This window comes from Centropristis striata, chromosome 20 (genome assembly GCF_030273125.1).
Source record: "Centropristis striata isolate RG_2023a ecotype Rhode Island chromosome 20, C.striata_1.0, whole genome shotgun sequence".
NCBI classification, from domain to species: Eukaryota; Metazoa; Chordata; class Actinopteri; order Perciformes; family Serranidae; genus Centropristis; species Centropristis striata.
In genome coordinates, this window is record NC_081536.1 from 17,104,156 (window position 1) to 17,123,705 (window position 19,550).

Genomic DNA, 19,550 nt, shown 5'->3' on the forward strand with positions numbered 1-19,550 from the left:
CAAAAATAACCTTTAAAAAATGTTTTTAAAAAGAGCATAGATGTAACCATATACATTTTTAAAGCATTTTAAAATCACTAGCACATCAAAAGTGGGACTCCATTTACCACAATAAGAAAACAAAGGCACATCATATCACATATGCATGTCTGATTTATTATCCCCCACTTTAGGAACCATATTCTCTGTGCTCGTTCAAGCAAGTCCTTGGTCTACTTTTGTCAAGTTCACATATCCAGATAAAAGCTGAGAAGTTCGAAGCTGTGCACTGGACTTTGTGCTTTCAGGGAGGTGTTGATGTTGCAATGGCCCACTCAGGGAAGAGTCACCCCATACAGTAAGAGTACACAAGTGTATATTTGTTGGAACTTGAAAGGTATAGGATCCTAACAATGTTAGTCCTCTCACACTTTATACTCGCAGCCCTCGACACCAGAGCCCTGCCGGTTTTCATTCTGGCCATCAAGTCAGGCTTACACATGGGGATGCCAGAAAGAAAAAATGTAAAAAGCAATCATCGAAGGACTGAGGTTGAGGATTAAGAGTGAGGACCAACATTGAGAATTGCTGCTCTATACCACCACAACACTCAACTGGGACAAGCTTATACAGTAAGTGCTGTTAAAATGCTACCCCCTCCCTTGTCTACTATACATTCATTATATATTTTCTTATATTCCAGTACTCAAAGGAAACCATATTCCTAAGAAATTGATTCATCATTTTCTTTTAACATTGTGTGATTGTGTTACTTTGGGTGATTATTAAGTAACATTTTGAGTGCCAGTTCCCGATAAGTGATGCATTGGCATTACACGTCAGGGCAAATTAAATGAGGCAAAAAACCATGACATACAAACAGGCTGTGTAAATAAAGCGGAGCTTGTTCACAAGGCAAAGCTTCTCCCACCACAAAATTCATGTCATTTGTCAGTGTAACCTGCTGCTCGCTGTCAGACGTCCTTTGTGTGCAGTGCAAATGTCTCTCCATGCTGAATATAATAGTGTCTAGAATTGAACCGTTCATGCAAGGAGGGTGTCCTACATCCAGCACCCAATCGATCCATACCTTGTTACTCAGTTGTCATGGGCCGGAAAAAAAGTCATCTGCATGTTAGTCATGCTCATCATATTACCTCTGCATTGCAGGAAGTATGAGTTAATATGCAGATTCCCCCTGACTTTACATGTATAATTCCAGTTTCAGATAATAAAGCAAATCACAGCTGCAACCATGAGATGCAGATCCACTCAGAAGTAGTCAGTGAAAGGGGGGAAAAAAGGAAAAAGAGCATCAGGAAGCAGTGAGGATTGTTTTAGATTGACAAAACACCACATCATGGAAATGGAGGCATATACCTCTAGGACTAAAGAAAAATAAATAAATAAAAGCTCGAAGTCGATTATTACGAAAACAACAGTTTGTTAGAATTTACCCTTCAGGAGAGATTGGTGAATGTGTGCAGACAGAAACTGCCCCGAGTGGAAGGCACTGTATACTGAAGCAAGGTCATGATGTTTTCATCACATAATACAGGTCCATACACGTAACACTGACCCAACCAGGTCATAATACATGATGTGGATAATGCCAAGACAGGAAGGTGATCACTCATGCTCTGTTCCCAAGGTTACAATTCACACAAAACAGGGGGTGTCAGCCTTCCATTATGACTTTAATAGAGAACAAGTCAGTGAGAAGTGAGCTTAAAGTGGTTATATGATCACGGTCAGTAGTATTGGAGACAACCAGCACTGTGAAGTGGAAGTAGCAGCCAGGTTTTTATATGAAGAAGAACAGACAGATGCAATTTTTTTTAAAAGTGGTAGCTCTCTGTGTTGCAGCAGCAGAAGGGAACCTTAAGCATCTGGTTAGTAAAGCTACAGTACATTGTGTTTGCCCTGTGAGCCTCGTACAACACACAAAAGCTGAGCTGTGTTTGGCTCAGGGTGGTCGAAGAAGACTACTCAAGTGGCACAACATGACAGCATTGGTATAGCACAATTATAAAGAAATCTTACTTCTTTTTTTTAAGTGCAGCAAAGCGCATACAATTTCAGTGTTAACCAAGAGGAACAAGACATTGACATTCTTGTCAATCAAATTAGATTAACTATTAATCTGACAAAATATATATATATATATATATGTATATATAAAGCACCCATTATAGAAGTGGCAGAGTAAATTTTGTTTGAAATCTATTCTTCATCATTTAAATAGGCAACTGCATGATTAATTAAAGACTGTGGAACATGAAAAAGATCTAATTATTCCTAAATCAAATGAGAGAAATGTGCATGTTAACAGAACTCTAGTAACATATAGATCTTTTTTTTTTCAAATTAAAAAATAAGTTTAACCATTTGCCTACTTCTAATAAAAAAATTTTGAAGGCCGCAGAATATTCTCCCTTTGCTTTTCTTAGATGGTTTGTTTAAAGAAGGCAAAACAAATAGTGCAAGAGGTAATGCAAGAGTGGGTGCTCAAGAGTTGGTGATGCAAATGTGAAACAAAAAGATACAGAAAGCATGGAGCAGGGCCCGTCTTTAAGGAAGCCTAAACATCCACACTGAAGTACCCAGACTGACCCCATTCCAAAAGGAAAAAAAACAGACGACTTTTGCGCCCAGTGAGACAATACACACCTTTTAAGCCTGCAAAGCCTAGCAAACTATCCCCTTAAAATGGAGATCAGACTAAGACAAGAAACACTCACAGCGGGACACCACCTGTGCATGCCTTTCACTTTCAGGACTGGCACTTCTTTTGTCTATATTTGTCTATCTTTGATTGCTTGAGATGCCCAGCCCTCAAGGTGCGTCACTTATTTGTGTCCCTAACACACCCTGTGGCATGTTTCTATGTGGTCTGTGAGCCACGAGCGTCCCCATCCGGACTGAGCGCAGCTGGTCGGCCTTGTGCTAAAACGCTGGCAGACACCATTGGCAGATGACCTGCTTCACTCACTAAGTTCTCATATTCGCTACTGTCCTCATCTTCGTCTTCATCCTCATCGTCTTCGTCGTCTTCCTGCCCTGCAGCTTGTCTGTCTAACGAGTCAGAGCTTGATCCGTCACCATTGCCAAGGTACGGGGTGCTGGGAGTGGTAACAGGATTAGAGCTGGCGCTGAGGCCCAGTCCAAGCCCGAGGCCCAGGCCCATCCCCATGGGGCCAGGGGTAGGGTGTCCTGGAGAGCCCACAGCTTGGGGCCTGGGCAGTAGAGCAGCACTGGTGGGTGGGGAGGAAGAGGAGAGCAGAGAGTCATCCTGGGACAAGAGGTCAGAATAAGATGGTGGGTTAGGTGAGGTACTGGGCCTCTCCGGAGCAGAGGGTGCGTGGAAGGTTATTCTGGAAAGAGAGGAAGCCTCAGAAGGTTCTGTGTTCTCCTCTGGAGTGGGATGGGAGTCTGCATTTTGGGCCTCACGGAGCTCTGTGGGACAGAGAAAAAGATATAACGGGTGAAAAAGGGTAAAGCACAAGGACATATTAGTAAAATGTGAGGAAACCCAGTTTGACTGGTTTACTGATCAAATATTGTTAAAAAGGCCTGAAGGAAAGGGATGGACACAGAAGAACTAAAGCTTAAAATTTCCTGTTTTTGCTGTTTGCTTTCGCACAAAAGCAAGCTTGTTTCAAACCAGCACACATTTAATGACACAGTTCCACTTTATAGAATACAGAATAGGCACATACTTCTCTCCTCTTCTGCAGTCTTGCGTTTCCTGAGAGCAATTTGTTGTTTGAGTTTGTTCACATCCTCTTGAATTTTCTCCTTCACACGTTCACTTTGTTCTACCTCCCCACACACAGCCTGAAAATAATGCAATCATGTGAAAAACTCAAACAGAAAAGAAAAAAAATCATTCAATAATTTCACTACATGTCTAAGGTGAAATTCCCCAGCCAAAAGTTAAAAAAAAAAATGAAGTAAGCAGGACAGCGGAGTGCCAGAATTTTAGCAAGACCTCTTCTCGCAGCTCCCCCCTACCCTCTCTCCTGAGGAAGCTTACTTTGTTTTCAAAATGGCGGCCAGGTCACAAACTTTCTAATTTAACAGCTAAACAGCACACCAAAATGTTTTGTTGTTTCTGAAAATATTTAAGGCAAAGAATAGTCAATGCAGCAAGAGAATCTTGATTCACATATGATCTGCCCTGTCTAGAAGTTTCACAGTTTAACAGCAGTTCACGAGACGTCATTATTGATATGATTGACAGCTGCGTTTGAGAGTACTCGGCTATGATTGATTGTCGGATGTGGCAGATTCTCTCAAGGACTAGGAGGAGGTCGAAGATTATCTGTTGCATGTCCTACTCTAATGATACAGTGTCAGTCTCAACAAATATGACAAAAAATTACTCGTATAAAAGTGACAAACTGTAGCTTTAATCTAGCTCACCTGCACTTTATCTTGTAGTGCACTGTAGACTTGGAATATTGTTCGGATATCCTTCATCACACCATCTTTGTCAAAGAATTCAGCCCTGAAATAGATTTAACAATAGCATATCCATTACATCATTTAAGATCTAATAAATAACATCACACAGTAGACGCTCTAACCATTTCTTCATCAAGATCAAACATTTCAAAAGACATTAAAGCAGTAAAGCTGTCTTGTGGTTAAATTGTGAATGTCTTCTGTAGCATAAATCAAACACATTCCCCTGGCTGTCAAACAAAGACATCAGCTCAATGAGCTGCAGTGAAAATAAAGTGATCTTATCAGAAGACGATAGGCCTGACATCATCCCCTGCAGTCCAGATGACACTGACACGCAGAATACAACCCTTCAGTAACAGAAAGAGTGGGTCTAACTTTAGACACAAAGACACAGTATACAAGCGTAAGCATGTGAAGCCTGGCTCATACCAGCTTTACACTGCAGGCAGCCTCCTGCAAATGTATGCTAATGCCACTTGCAGACAGCAGTATAAACTAAGACTAGCACACACACACAAATGTTGGATGATCTTAGGTTGCACACCACCAAGAAGATATGGGTTAAATCCCTACCAGCAGTGCAGAAGGCAGAAAAGTCTGTGGAAGGGAAGCAGCTCTCACTGATTAGTTGAGGCCCCAGCATGAAGGAGCATGAGGGAGTTACACAAGTTATGCCCTCAAGGTGAAGCCGTAGCATGCTGTCAGGTGAAAACAGGTGGCTGCTGCAGCTCCACGGATATCAGAGGAGACATATGGCTGTCTAAACTCCCCCTGACCCGAAAACTAGAGTCAGCATTGGCATGGTGCAGTGCAAGAGAAAGTTGGGGTCCAAAGCTTACCCATGCTCTTTGATGACCTGGGTGTAGTTGAGTGAGGTGTTGGGCACTGAGGACACTTTGTATTCTTGCTGGCTTGTGTTGCCAAGATTTGGGATTGTGAGGGTGATCCTCTGGTTATACCTACTGAGAAGAAATGACCAGTTAGCACTTTTAAAACATACTTTTTAATGAATACTATAATAATACAAGCAAATATTTTTTTCCAACACAAATATGACTTTGTTTAGTGAGAGATTCTGGTGACTTATGAAGCTGAAATGAAAAGAAAGATAATTTCTGATCAGTTTAGAGCATCCCTAAAGGACCACCCTACATCCTTGTAAATCAAAAGTCTGGACAAGAGCACATATTTATAGACAAGTGAGACAGTAGCTTGACTTGATACTATGAGCGTGCGTTTGCACGTGTTAGCCAACATGCAGTTATTACCTGCGGTTAGGTCTGAAGAGCACGTACTCCAGTGCGTGCGTGGAGCTGTTGGCAGTAGAGATGAAGCTGAAAAGAAGGAAGACAAGGTCGGGCACACCAAGCAGCTGAGTCAGCTGTTTGTGGATGATCTGTTCCCTGAACGACATCTGCTGCTGCGTGTTCCTCCGGAACCGGTACCAACCAATGACGTTCTACACAGCAGAAGAAACAAATGTTTTACAATGTGTTTAATCCATCAAGTGGCACTGATACAAATCCATTTAGGATGAATGAAAAATCATACAAAAAGTACATGGGTGACCAAAACACAAAATACAGTGTGGAACAAAACTGATGCTAACTATTGTTAGCACCTGTACAGGTGTATCATCAATCACACTTTTAGGTGCAATCATTCATCACTTTCCAATAAAAGCTGAATTGAATTCTAAAATGTTTACTTTTATTTTTTTAAGTCTTATTTATAAGGATTGGTTTTCATGTAGCCTTGGTTTCAAAGGTGTCATTGACATAAGACAGGCGTCAGCCACAATGTACTGCATGTAGAAATGACAATTCAGTAATTCAGTCACTTACTTTCCGCCTATCTTTAAGAATGCTGTTGAGATTTTCTTCATTGAGTTTGCCTGCGTAGTTATAAAAGCTGATGAGAGAGAAAAACAAGTTAAGTTCAAACTGATTCATCGTGTTCCTACTCCTCCTCTGCCTTGGCCTACTTCTTTTACTCATCTTGTCAGATGGGGCCATCTACTGTCCAATGTCAAATTAGCTCAGCCTGTGCTAAAAGGCATGTAAGACAATTGATGTATCCATTTAGACCATCCGTATATTAACAACAACCTCAAACTAACATACCACAAGCTACTTGTCATCGAGGGACTAAACAATAACAATAATTTCTCAGAGATACATGCTTTAGGCAACATTCGATTTTTTTAATGCCACTTGATTGTTTTGTGTGACGCCAGTTTTATGACAGGTTTTCCTAAATGAAATGATCATGGCCAAAACTCTTGGCTGACCATGTGAGTATCCTTAAAGCAGTGTCTGTACTACAATTGTGCAAATGGTGCCATTTTTGCACATTACATCATGTCTACTGATAGCAGCTGTTTAATAATAATTTACAGATACGCTTTAAATAAGAAAATCCCATATCTTACCTAAATAATTGTGCACAAGGATCATGGTTATGGATTTCTGTTGGGAACAAATAGGAACAGACGTTTTAGTATATAGCATCATATACATTTTTTTTTAAGAAAACACTCTTATTCCAACCATTTGGAATAAAGGTGTGCTTAAATCTGAACACTTTGCTGGCTAAAGCAGATGGATAATTGCTCTTGGCATAATTTTTCCCCCCAATTACATTTCCCATTCAAATGTATCAAGGCACGCTTCTCCAAAAAGGACTGAAGGGGCAGAGGAGAAATTTAGAAAGCAGTAAAACCAAGCAAGTGAAGTGAAAAAAACAAAACAAAACATACAATCTATTCTGATATCTTTTAATATATTCTGGCGGATTGAAATTCAAGACTGATTCCTGCTGCTTTCCTGTTGTACTGTACATTGCACTGACTGATGATCACTCATTTTAAATTAAAATGTCAAAGTGAGTAAATCTGACAGAGTAATTGTGTTTTGTTTCCCCCTTCTCCAGATGTTCTGTTGTCATCAGTAGGCTTCAATAATATTAAAGTGTGTTTTGTAGATATATGACACATTTGGATTTGTAAATATGAGTATTGTAATGGAGCTATGATCATGTACAATCATTTTCCTCAATAAAAAATAATTTCAAGTCTCTGGTACAATCGTTAGTTTAATATTTGCCATGTGGCAACGCTTTCTTCACAGTCAGGCTTCTTTTACAGACCACCATTAATACGTTGCTACTTATCTTACTTAGCTTAAGATGCCAGAATGTTAGTTTCCTCTGTTTCAGGACTTACCTACTACCTGGAGCAACTCTGCACTGCTGATCTGTGTGTCACTGATGCTGACAGTCTCTTCTTGCCTTACATCTCCTAATAGGAAGCCCTCCTGTGCAACACATTTTGAAAAGCTGGTTATAGCACTAATGTAGACCTGAAACAATTAGCAAAATATGAATTAATTGATTAACAGAAAATTAAGTGACAAGATGTTTTCATCAATTAATTGTTGAAGGTATGTGTGTTCTAGTTACAACTTCTCAAATGTGAGGATTTGCTTTGCTCTGTTTTATAATGGCATTCAGTATATTAATAGATACAATATTCGCACACTTAGATCTATGCAGTGTGTCACTTTATTTTGAGCTTTCAGTCTAACAGACCTTCAACAGACAGTAAACCTATCCAATATCTGTTTTATGCTCTGATGAAGATATGTTAAGGGCTTGGCAGTGTTTGCCAAAATCTTATATCCCAATTTAGGTAATTTCATATCTTGATTACAATGTAGAATGTTTTCTGGTAATTAAAAAAATAAATAGTCTATATGAAACAACCATACAGTAAAGCCTTTTGTGTGTACATTTTACTCCATTTTCGAAAAACAGCACCTCTATGGTTCACTTCGTTCCTACATGCAAGGCTCCAAACATAAAGCATGCAGAAATATTATTTTTATTGTAGTAATGTAGTTCAGCTGCTGGTTTTCCCAACATTGCAATATAAATGTTATAGAATATAGCTTTAAAAATAGACATTGTTATAGGTCTGTTAGACCAGGAATTCAGAATAAGGCAAAACAATGCATAGATCTGAGTGTATGGATATCTCTTCTATCTGTTTGAACTTAGAAAAGACTGCATTTAAAGTATTTTAAAAACCTTTGGGGCTTTGTTGCGGTCTATCAAACAAACTGAGTACTTAAGGACATTGGGCTTTGGGAAATTGTGAATTTTGGGAGCTTTTATATACTAAAAGTAAAAGTACTGTTTCACCCATTTAAAAAGCCTAACATTTCAATCTAACTGTAATATGATATTGGACAATAACAGATGGTTAATATTTTCATATGTATGTGTTGAACATGACTGGGAGCATATGGTCACACTGTTAAAATAATCACCCAAGTCATTTGTCAAAATTGTTTGTTTTTTTGCCTAAATCATCTCCTCATGATGCCGGCCACCTATGGTAAAATCGCCTGCATCCTCAGTTGATCAGATCATGTGATTTTACCCCTTTAAGATAATCACTTCTTTGACAATTTGCCACATTCATAGGCATCAGATAAGAACCCAGCAAAGAAGAGCTAGAGGGAGATTGTTTAGTTATCAGTTTAGTTTATCAGTGTTTCATTGTTGACACTAATATTAGCAACACTTTACTCTAAGGTGTATACATAAGAGTGACATGAGTGTGTCATAAACATGACATGGGATGTGTCATGAACATTAATGACACATTAATGCTCATGATACTTGTCATGTTTCTGACAGGCTTGTGTGACTCTTATGTAGACACCTTCAAAATAAAGTGTTACCATATCTTGCTTAAGTCACAAAGACATGTTCAAAAAATTGCCTAAGTCATTTATTTCACTTAAGTTACATAATTTATACACAGTGGTATTACTATGCCAATAGCCATCCTTTGTTACATCCTTTTTGAGTGAAATGATCAATAAATGTCATATGTTACACTTTTGGAAGTTTTTTGTGTTTCCTGCAAAACTTGAAAAAATGAGTTAGGCGATTATTTCAACAGGGGGACGATATAGAACAATAATATGCACAAAAGCACTGAATAATAAACATTTCTTCTATTCAACGTTTGTTCTGTGAGAAAATTAAGACGCTTAGTTCTTCTTTTCTTTTTAAAGTGACAGCAACTGGTAATCAACAGCGCTGCCTTCCTCTGTCTGCTTGTGTCAGGAATGCAGGGAAACTTGAAAGCAGCAGCTAGCCACCTGTCCACAGCGACTTATAAAGTCCTGACAAGAGGAAAAGGCATGTAAACAGCGCTGACGTTAGCTTCGTTTGCTCTGGCGCTAAGTTAGGGCAAACCAAGTTATATTAGCTGACCACAAAGCATTTCCCCATTTGCGTTTCTGAAGAGCACAACAATAGCCAGATAAAGGAAACAAATATTTCAGGCACATTTAGACCATATCGACTTAAATGCAACTGACATTAGCTAGGTGGCTAACAAGCTAATACAGCAACGCGGAAACGTCAAAAACAAAGCGGTTTAATGCAACCTAGTTTTGAAATTCACTGCATCAACTTCATATTTCTATGATACACTTAACAAGGTATCAAATGACATGTCCAGGCGACTCTACATTAGCAGACCAGGCTCACGGAAGTCACTTCACTTGGCAGCTTAGCTTACAGCTAAGTAGCTAACTACTGAGTATTTCCTGGAACACAAACTTTCTCAATTGCATGTCATATGTTGCTATAGTACGCATTCACTAATATTGCTCTTTACAGGTACTGATATGTGTCGACATACAACACATGTGCAGCTGTAACACATGAGATCAAGTAACAATTACTTGAAATGCCTTTATGTGTCTGTAGCTACCCAGTCTCATTACACTATACCAGCCGTTACATAGACGGAACCAATACTAGCTAGCCAGCAACAGGATGATGACACTGGAAAACAACACAAACTAATGGCGCTGATGAACGATTAGACACATCGCCGAGCCACGCACACTTTGACAACAATTGCATAATAGTTTGTCAACATAATTTTGAATACTTACATGGTCTGAGTTGCTGTTGGCGCTGTGATAACACACAGAACTAAAAGTATAACCTGAAATGGATGCCGCCATGATGGAAACATCCCTATCAATCTGCTTTTTCTTCTTCTTCTTTTGATTTTTAATGGCGGTTGGCAGACCAACCTACAGGTGCATTACCGCCACCTACTGACTGGAGTGTGGAGCAGTAATTTGGCAGGAAATTAAGGAGAGAAAATAATAATACTGATAAAAAAAATAAAAAATAACTAACTAAAATAAAATATATAAAGTAATAATAATAATAATAATAATGATGATGATGATGATAATCAAATGAAGATAAATAAATGATTTAACGGGAAAAGGGGAAAAAATAGTGTAAAATAATTATAATTACCATTTACATTACAAATATAAATAATTAAATACATAACGTCACCCCGTTAAACTAATCGCCTAAGTTTTGCAGGAAACACAAAAAACTTCACCAAAAGTGTAACATTTGACATTTATTGGTCATTTCACTCAACAATGATGTAACAAAGGATGGCTACTTGCATAGTAATAACACTGTGTGTAAATTATGTAACTTAAGAGAAATAAAGTTTTAGGCAATTATTTGAACATGCCTTTGTGACTTAAGCAAGATATGGTAACACTTTATTTTGAAGGAGTCTACATAAGAGTCACACAAGCCTGTCAGAAACATGACATGACAAGTATCATGATGTTATTAATGTTCATGAAACATCCCATGTCATGTTTATGACATGCTCATGTCACTCTTATGTAGACACCTTCAAAATAAAATGTTACTATATCTTGCTTAAGTCACAAAGGCATGTTCAAAAAATTGCCTAAGTCACATTTTATTTTCACTTAGGCATAATAAATCTGCTTAAGTCACACACTTGACATAGGCCATTATCTTAAAGGGGTAAAATCACATGATCTGATCAACTGAGGATGTAGGCGATTTTACCACAGGTGGCCGGCGTCATGAGGAGATGATTTAGGCGGTTATTTTAACAGTGTGACAATAACTAAATTCTCCCTATAAGTCCTGTTTCCCTCAGGTAATTAAATAGGGGCTTGTTTTCTTGATTTTTCTCCAAGAAGACTTTCCAGGGTGTCACTGTGTTCCCCATCCCCTAGAAGTCTCTTTCTTTCAGCATCGTACATCTTACATTCTACCAGCACGTTTGACTATTTCTGATTCACTGCAGTGGCTGCAGAGCCCTGTAGGGTGCTGGCCTATTCTATGGAGTGTTTGGTTTAATCCTCTGTGTCCGATGGATCCCTATCAATCCCGGTGTCGTGCCAAAAAGTGATTGCCTGCCAGAATCTGATTTCTGGCTGCGGGAGCGCGCACGGCAGCCCGTTGAGCGGTCAGATCTTTACATTATGAAGTTCATGAATGAGATCAAGTCATATTTAGGCTGAAATAACCTTTGAGTAACTGTATCTGGCCTTCAATCAATTTTTGGCAGGTGAAAATGCCTATTTTGTGTTGTAGCCTAATGGTGCTTTAAAGGGATTCCAAGCTGTCCTGTGAGCTCTAGTGTTTACATTATGAAGCTCATGAATGAGATCAAGTCATATTTAGGCAGAAATAACCTCTCAGTAACTATACTATGCCTTCAATCAGTTTTTGCGAGGTGAAAACTGAAATAGACGTGTCTATCACGTAGTTGCCATGTCTGATTTCGCTACAAACTACACTTCTTTTGGCCACAGTTGTAATAATTACGCAACAACAAACGTTAAACTTTCGAAGCCACATGCCTTTGCTATAATTACATTATAATACAGTTGTGTGTATCTGCATATTAAGACCGTTTAATCCAGAGAAAAGCAGACGTGTTTACGCTACCGCTCAACGGGCTGCCGTGTGCGCTCCCGCGGCCAGAAATCAGATTCTGGCAGGCAATCACTTTTTGGCACGACACCGGTGCTCCCTGCCCCCCTGCGGTTGCAAGCACGCGCCTCAGACGCAAAGTCTTCTGGGAAGTGTAGGCAACGAGTTGACAGCCCTCTCTCCCATCCAGCATGGACGTCGCTGCAGAAAGTGTGGAAGTGGAAAGTGGTAATAACTCGGAGCCAGAGGACGACAGATGCTCAGATAACGATTTTGGTCCTTCAGTACTCGGAACAAAAGAATAGTGAGTGGTCTTGTTGTCCGTTACTAACGTTAATTTTTGATTTTTGGTTATTGTCGTCAGGCTCCACAGCTAGCTTAGCTACAAGACACAACAACAGAGCAACAGAGTAAATTAACTGATATGCAAGGCCGGATTGCAAGGCAGTGTGGGCACAAGCAAAATATCTGGTAATCTCTCGTTTATATTTTAAACTGTCCATCAGAGCCGTTGCTCAAAAATGAATTTTGAGGTGACAGGGTGATTTCTGTTTAAAATGAGCTGAGGACCAAAATGCTACTTGATTCTAGAGTCTTGATTTTTGTTTGTGTCTTGTCTTCCTCTGTGATGGCTCTATCAATTCAATACATGTGTGCTGCTGGGAATAGGTGCTGTTAAATAAATACTGGATGCTTTGAAAGTGGTTGCCTACTTAATCTTTGTGAAAATTGAGGACACTTCCTTCCCTATCTTTTCTATCTTTTTGTACGGTGTCCTTGAGTGCCAAGAAAGACGCCTTCCAAATAAAATGTATTATTATTATTATTATTATCATCGTCATCATCATCTATGCAGTGGGACAATTTTGCCAGATTATACTGATGCTGATGTGTTTTGTTTTCATAACATCATATGTGAGTGAGTGGCCTTGACAAGAGGACATAGTGGTGCATTTGTAGTTCTATGAGCGTTTGCACATCTGTACATGAAAATGCACTTGATGACAGTTAGTTATTGATGTATTGAGTATATTAACTGTATATTACTGTAATTTATTCTGTATTTTGCCAGATTATCTTGATTCTGGGGTCATGATGATGGGGCCCTTGAATATTGTTGCCCAGGGTACAGCAAAGTGTTAATCTGGCCCTGCTGATATGCCATAGTTAGATTAATGTTAAAAAATATATACTGTAGGATCTCTTATCTCCATCATATTTTTGAGGTAATAAGTGCTCAATTTATAATTGGTAGAAAGTAGGGTTCCTGTCTGTTGAGAGAAGAGTTTTAGGTTTGTTATCTTGGTGTCATCTTAAATAAGTGAGAACAGCGGGAGTAAGAAAACATTAGATAGAAAAACTTTAAAGGTACAATTCACCCTAAAATCAAATATCAAATTTCCTGCTACCTGTAGTGCTGTTTATAAATATAGAATGATTTGGTATAAGCTACAGAGTATTGGAGATACAAGGGGTGGATATGTCTGTCTTTCCTTAAATATAATGGAACTAGATGGTACTTGACTTGCTCAAGGGATACATTCGTGAAATTTCAATAGCAACACAAACAGAGTGCCACCTAGTTCCTATATATAAGGTCTGTCTATATTCTCAGACGGATAAGACAGACCTTTCTACAGACGATATGTGAGACACTCAGCAGCTCACACAAAAACAGTCTAGATGGATAAAAAAGGACAGCAGGTAAAAGGAAATAAGTCAGTAAGTCAGGCTAATTATTTTTATTTTTGCTTTACATTTTTGTAATGTTATATAAATAGGAATGTGTCAACTGTTCTGTTTTTATATTACTAATTGTCTGTGACTTTCCTTTTCTGCAGTTGGGAAAATGCATACCAAAAAGAACTTGAGACATTCACAGACATCGGGGATGTTGGTGAGATATGGTAATCATATTCAGAGGATTGACATGCTGGCATGATCATTACCAGAAATTATTTCAGCCATAACATTTCCACTAGTTATTATGAGTGTTTGTCATGCGGAGATGTGATGATTGCCAGTGAGAGATTTGTTTAAAGCAGTATTACTGGTTTCTGACGGCAGCCTGTCATTTACTGAAGTCTCTGTGTTTCCATCTTGTTGTAAGGTTTGGTGAGGAGAGCATGAGCCGTGTGCTGCGATGGATGGACAAGGCTAAGATCCCCAAAGATGCAGCCATTCTTGACATTGGCACTGGAAACGGAGCCTTTTTAGTTGAACTGGTGTGTAAAAATACATCTTTACATACATCAACATATGTGGATTATCTAGGCTAACAGGGATACTGGTAATGAAAGCACTCACTTTACACTTCACATTTTTTTTAAAGCTTAGAAAGCAGATCCAAATATCTTCCAGCTCTATTATATTTGGATGATAGAAGAAGTCCCAGCAGTCTCAAAACCGAATAAGAAAATTACCTGCATGATAAAATCCCGCAAGGGGTTAAGTTGCAAATATGTTTGTGATTTAGATGATCTAAGGCTTTAATGGATCATTTATACATGGCAGCTGAGTCTACTGCGATGACTTTGTCAACAAACCACTTTTTTCAGACGTTTCTACAACAGCTGACAAACTTTGTTTTTTATTTGCTGTGTTTTTGTATGTCAAGGCTAAACAAGGATACAGGAATTTGATGGGTATAGATTATTCTCCAGCCTCTGTAGAATTGTCAAAAAAAGTTCTGCAGGCGGAGGACTTGATGGATATCTCTGTAAAGGTGAGTTCAGTTATATTTGTTATTAAAATGACAGTAATACTTTGCAGTTAAGCACAGTTTACAGTTTACCACAACAAATTTAGGCGCTGCTGTCCACTTAAGTGCTGCGATGTAAAAAATTTGTCTGGATCTGATGTCATGCACAAATCAGCCATTTATACAAAATTATTCCCCGTTCATTCCTAAATGCCAACGATACAATATACCTTTCAGCTTACTGTGAGTTGGCCTGTGAAGGTTAGAGGAAACCTCCACTGTGTTTACTATGTGGGAGAGTTGGATAGGAAGAAGGCCCTGAAAGTGATGGAAGTCTGCCCACCATTCAGATTAAACCACCTCAAATGAATTGGCAGGATTTAACACATCTTCTAACATATATGTGCAAGAAAAACAAGTCATAGATGCTGGCTAGTCTATAAGCGATGTGATGAGTGATTTTTCCTCTCCTGTGTGCATTATACAGTTGCATATATGTTATATGCATCACACACCTATGACGGTGGGTGCTTTACTTGGACAGAAAGCCTTCTACTGAAGTCAATATTGACCTTAGCTGGACAGGGGGAGCACAGTGGTTGTATAAGTGTGTGTGTGTGTGAGAGAGAAGTGGTATGTTGGTATTTCTTTAATACTGCAGAATGCCAAAATAATTTGTGTGCATGTGTAGCCTTGAATAGAGTCTGAGGAGTTTCACCGGCATGATTAAAAAAAGCTTCTATGACGGGTCGTACCTCAAAGGTTTAAAATCTATGTCAAGCCCTGTCTCCATTTACATTAGTCACAGTCTACTGCTGCTTTGACACATCACCATTATGCATTCCTTCAGCATCTTCCTTTTTTTCCATTTTACTGGCTCACACTCAAATTGAACTCGGGTCACTTAATATAATAAGCAATATATAGACATTTCTCTCTGTAATGTATCACTGTTGATCATCCAACATAAATCGCACATTTTGTGATCCCTGATTTGTGAGTATGTGGCTCTTGAGTCCTCCCAGAAATCTGGTGCTCTGCCTTCTGTCCAGATAAAGGGCCCCTTTCGCAGGTGGTATGGTGGGTCAGAACCTTCTGCAGAATTAACCAGTCATGTCGGCAGGAATTTAGTTTGAAAGATTACCAGTGTGGTATAACACAGTTCATCTTGGTTGATGCTGAAAGATATCTTTGCAGGTTTGCCCAAGAGTCACACCAAACACTACCATGTTGTATATCCCTAACTTCTCACTTTTTCTGTATTTTAGGAGACAGATTTCTTAAACTGCCAAGGGGAGCTAAAGGGTTTTGACGTGTGCATCGATAAAGGAACATTCGACGCAATAAGTTTGAACCCAGACAACTCCAAAGAGAACAAAAAACTCTATGTTCAAGCACTAAAAGATGCTCTTAAGGACAAAGGATTCTTCGCTATCACTTCGTGTAACTGGACAAAAGAGCAGCTGCTAGAAAGATTCAATGAAGGTGAGGTGATGCAGTGAAATTATTGATTGTGTGTGTGATAATTTATTTTTATATAAAGTAAGAGTTGCTTTCAAGGCAGACTCCCAGAACCAAACCAATTAGACCGGTATATCTCTGTAAACCTGACCTTGACGCCAGACTTTTAAAAAATGCAATTTCAGATTACGTCAAGTCATTCCTTATAGAGTTGATTCTACTGTGCCATTGCTCCTAGTTATTATTTTCTGGCTACATACTGTAGTTTTTGCATCTTCTTGAAGTAAGTATGGCAAGTACTTTTGGTTTTGGCCTTTTACTGTATGTATTATCAGTAATTTTGGTTTTTGGGTGGCCATTGGTTTTGTACGAAAGAGCCACTGTAGATGTTAAAATAAGGTCACTGGTTTGACATCACAGACGACCCCTGCCAATGGTTTTACAGTACTGACAGTACTTAACAGTACTGAATAAATACTTTTTTAAATGACTTTGCTAATGTTTTATGAGGAAGGAGATGCGTTTGACATGTTTTTTAGAGCTCAAGGATGCAGACTGGGATTTTGAATACGCTGAATGTAGACCTAACTCCACAGAGCACCTTTAAGTGCATACGTTCAGTGTTATAAATTGGTTTAAGCAATGGGGAAACTTGTTGAGTTTTGTTGCCTGACCCTCAGTCAAAACACAAACCCCGTTCCAAAGCTGTGACAGTTACCTGGCAGGTTGTTAAGCTGCAGGCAGCAACAGCCTTGTAAAGTCAGTATTTCGGCAAGCTTCCATTAACTCCTCTCAGTGCAGTCACTGTGGAGAGCCTGCAGGGGGCCGAAGGGCCTTGAGGTCTCATCTGTCACACTGACAGGCTGTCTTTAACAGGCCCCAGGAAGCACCACAGATGGCAGATGGATAGTTCTTGACTCACAGTTCTTCTCCTAACCCCTCTGTAACCATAGTTAACAAGAAAAGATTTGAGGCATCTGTGTTTTGGACAGCATGTTGATGTTCTGGCAGCTTTTTTAACCTGCACATTTTCTCTGTGTTGCCTCACAGGATTTGAGTTTGTACAAGAGCTGCCAACACCAAGTTTCCAGTTTGGAGGCAAGACGGGCAACAGTGTGACAGCACTCATTTTCAAGCGAGTACATTGACCCACAACCCAAGAGGATATTTGTCCTTTTTCTGAAATAAATTCTGCATTTTTTTTTTGTTTATCACAGGAAATCATACTACTTGTGCTGACTTTTTTTTTTTTTTTACAATACTTGATTATATCATTTTATAAACTATGAGTCATGAAGCAGGCACTCAGTGTAACAGAGTTGAACAGTTTTCATGAAATAAAATTGTTTTTGTTTTGTTGCTGTCGTTATAACTTTGCATTGCTCCACAGTGCTGCAGGCCCCTGTTATATATATTTGTATGAAATTTTTCTGTAATATCAGTGATACAGTTATGCAGAAAATTAAGATGGTCAATTTGGGGTTCAAGGAAGTTTACATAATCAAAAAATGGTGCTTTATGCTGAGAATTAGCTGAGAAGTTTCTCACGCAGAATCCCAGAAATAGCACTGAAGTCATTTTATATCCTGTAACATTTGACACATAAAACCGTTTCAATGCACACATACAGAATATCTGTAAACTCCTGTCTATTCTGTAGATTACAAAACAAAGTCCTGGTATTTCACTGAAGAATAATGATCTCACACTGGATAACATAAGCTTTTAAGAGGTTAAATACCATAAACAGTTTGTGAAAATTTTCAACATGAAACCTTTTGCCTCTGAATAACATAAGTAACTTGCAGACACTCGTTTGAATGTAATATTACTTTTCTGAGGATACTTGTGTAATAATACTTCAGCAAGACTATTATTCAGTCTCTGATTTGATTAGTTACCACAGGCCTTGAGGGTAAAAAGTATTCTGTACTCATTTTATAAACAAGTTAAAACCAAGAAGATATAGACACTTTGTACTGAACATTTTCCCCATTCCATAAATCATCTTATAGATTCTGAAATTACTTTGCAAGGACCCCGTTGAGAGTCCTGACCCACGGTTTGAAAACCACTGTTCTGTCTTACAAGGTAGTTAATTGCATCCATCTCTCATGTCATGTTAAAAATAGCCCTTACCTAATTGGCTAAACTGGAAACCAGCAGAGCTTGGGGTCCCGAGGACCATGATTAAGAGCTTCTGACATAATGAATAAACAAGAGGCCATGCCTTCTGAGGAGGAGAGGCCTGTCTGCCATTTCCTTTCTCAATGGCGTCATTAATAACTGTCAAACTCTGGATCTTAATTGCTAGCCGGGCCAGTGGTCCAATGGGAACCGTTGATGTTGAGGCATGCCCTTGAGTAAACACATGCAAGCTTTACAAGAATTACTGGCTGGGGTTTTATAAGGCTCTGGATATCCTGCCAATGTGCATATTATGCCCACATCTACGGCTCTCAGAGATTTTCCCATGGACTGAAACCCATTTAATATCCTCTCCTTCACCTTTGTCACTCTAACTCACACAAAGCATCTTGTTAGGCAAATCTTTGAGTGTTTTTCATGGTGTCATTAGATTTTAATATGTGCTGGAGTTACCTCCTTGAATATACTGTGGCCCACTCATTTCCCTTGCACAGGTGCTGTTGCTAAGAAACGCTACACCACAATCCTGTTTGCCTACGTGAAGTCAGAAGTTTTTGGTCAGTTTTTCCACGAAACAATGGATTACACTGGAATCACAATCAGGTATTTTGCCAAGGGGTTTGCCTTGGTATTTTGGTGCATAATAAATGGTGACAATAAACATAGTAAGCGAAAAAGAAAAAAATAGTTCTGCAAGTAAAGAATATTAACCACACAATAGAAATGTACACTACATACACATTTATGTCAATCTTTTAAAGAGATTGCTTATTTACAATAAATAAAATAATTTACAAAGTATTGTGCTCCTGGCAACTTGAGCTGCATATATAGGCCTACATATATGTCCTTTATTTAAAAACAATATATTTTCACACTGTGTATCTACCAGCAGTGGAATGTAACGAAGTACATTTATTCAAGTACTGCACTTAGTACAATTTTAAGGTACTTGCACGCACTAGAGTATTTC

At 38.9% G+C, this 19,550-nt stretch overlaps 2 protein-coding genes across 3 annotated transcripts; one reads left to right on the forward strand and one right to left on the reverse strand.

Moving 5' to 3' along the window:
* Positions 1–135: 135 nt before the first annotated feature.
* On the reverse strand, positions 136–10,526 carry abraxas2 (abraxas 2, BRISC complex subunit). Of its 2 annotated transcripts, none has more exons than XM_059359035.1 (9): positions 10,428–10,526; positions 7,673–7,763; positions 6,881–6,917; positions 6,294–6,360; positions 5,718–5,908; positions 5,289–5,408; positions 4,405–4,489; positions 3,699–3,816; positions 136–3,435 (listed from the first exon to the last, which is right to left on the reverse strand). In XM_059359035.1, the coding sequence occupies exons 1-9, from the start codon at positions 10,497–10,499 to the stop codon at positions 2,864–2,866; spliced, it is 1,353 nt and encodes a 450-aa protein (XP_059215018.1). In that variant the 5' UTR covers positions 10,500–10,526; the 3' UTR covers positions 136–2,863. The 2 variants fall into 2 exon arrangements, with proteins under 2 accessions (XP_059215018.1, XP_059215017.1); XM_059359034.1 differs by having other exon boundaries at positions 5,289–5,411.
* A 1,917-nt stretch (positions 10,527–12,443) lies between these two features.
* eef1akmt2 (EEF1A lysine methyltransferase 2) lies at positions 12,444–17,785 on the forward strand. Its single transcript, XM_059359458.1, has 6 exons — positions 12,444–12,571; positions 14,109–14,174; positions 14,378–14,492; positions 14,885–14,992; positions 16,237–16,453; positions 17,480–17,785. The coding sequence occupies exons 1-6, from the start codon at positions 12,459–12,461 to the stop codon at positions 17,575–17,577; spliced, it is 717 nt and encodes a 238-aa protein (XP_059215441.1). The 5' UTR covers positions 12,444–12,458; the 3' UTR covers positions 17,578–17,785.
* Positions 17,786–19,550: the final 1,765 nt, after the last annotated feature.

Excerpts from the sequence above, each read along its gene's own strand:
- abraxas2 (XM_059359034.1), bottom strand. The coding sequence starts at position 10,499 with ATGGCGGCATCCATTTCAGGTTATACTTTTAGTTCTGTGTGTTATCAC. Across the intron at positions 7,764-10,427 it reads CCAACAGCAACTCAGACCAT|GAGGGCTTCCTATTAGGAGA; the intron begins GTAAGTATTCAA and ends TGTGTTGCACAG. Across the intron at positions 3,817-4,404 it reads CACTACAAGATAAAGTGCAG|GCTGTGTGTGGGGAGGTAGA; the intron begins GTGAGCTAGATT and ends CATTATTTTCAG.
- eef1akmt2 (XM_059359458.1), top strand. The coding sequence starts at position 12,459 with ATGGACGTCGCTGCAGAAAGTGTGGAAGTGGAAAGTGGTAATAACTCG. Across the intron at positions 14,175-14,377 it reads GGGGATGTTGGTGAGATATG|GTTTGGTGAGGAGAGCATGA; the intron begins GTAATCATATTC and ends TCTTGTTGTAAG. Across the intron at positions 16,454-17,479 it reads GCTAGAAAGATTCAATGAAG|GATTTGAGTTTGTACAAGAG; the intron begins GTGAGGTGATGC and ends GTTGCCTCACAG.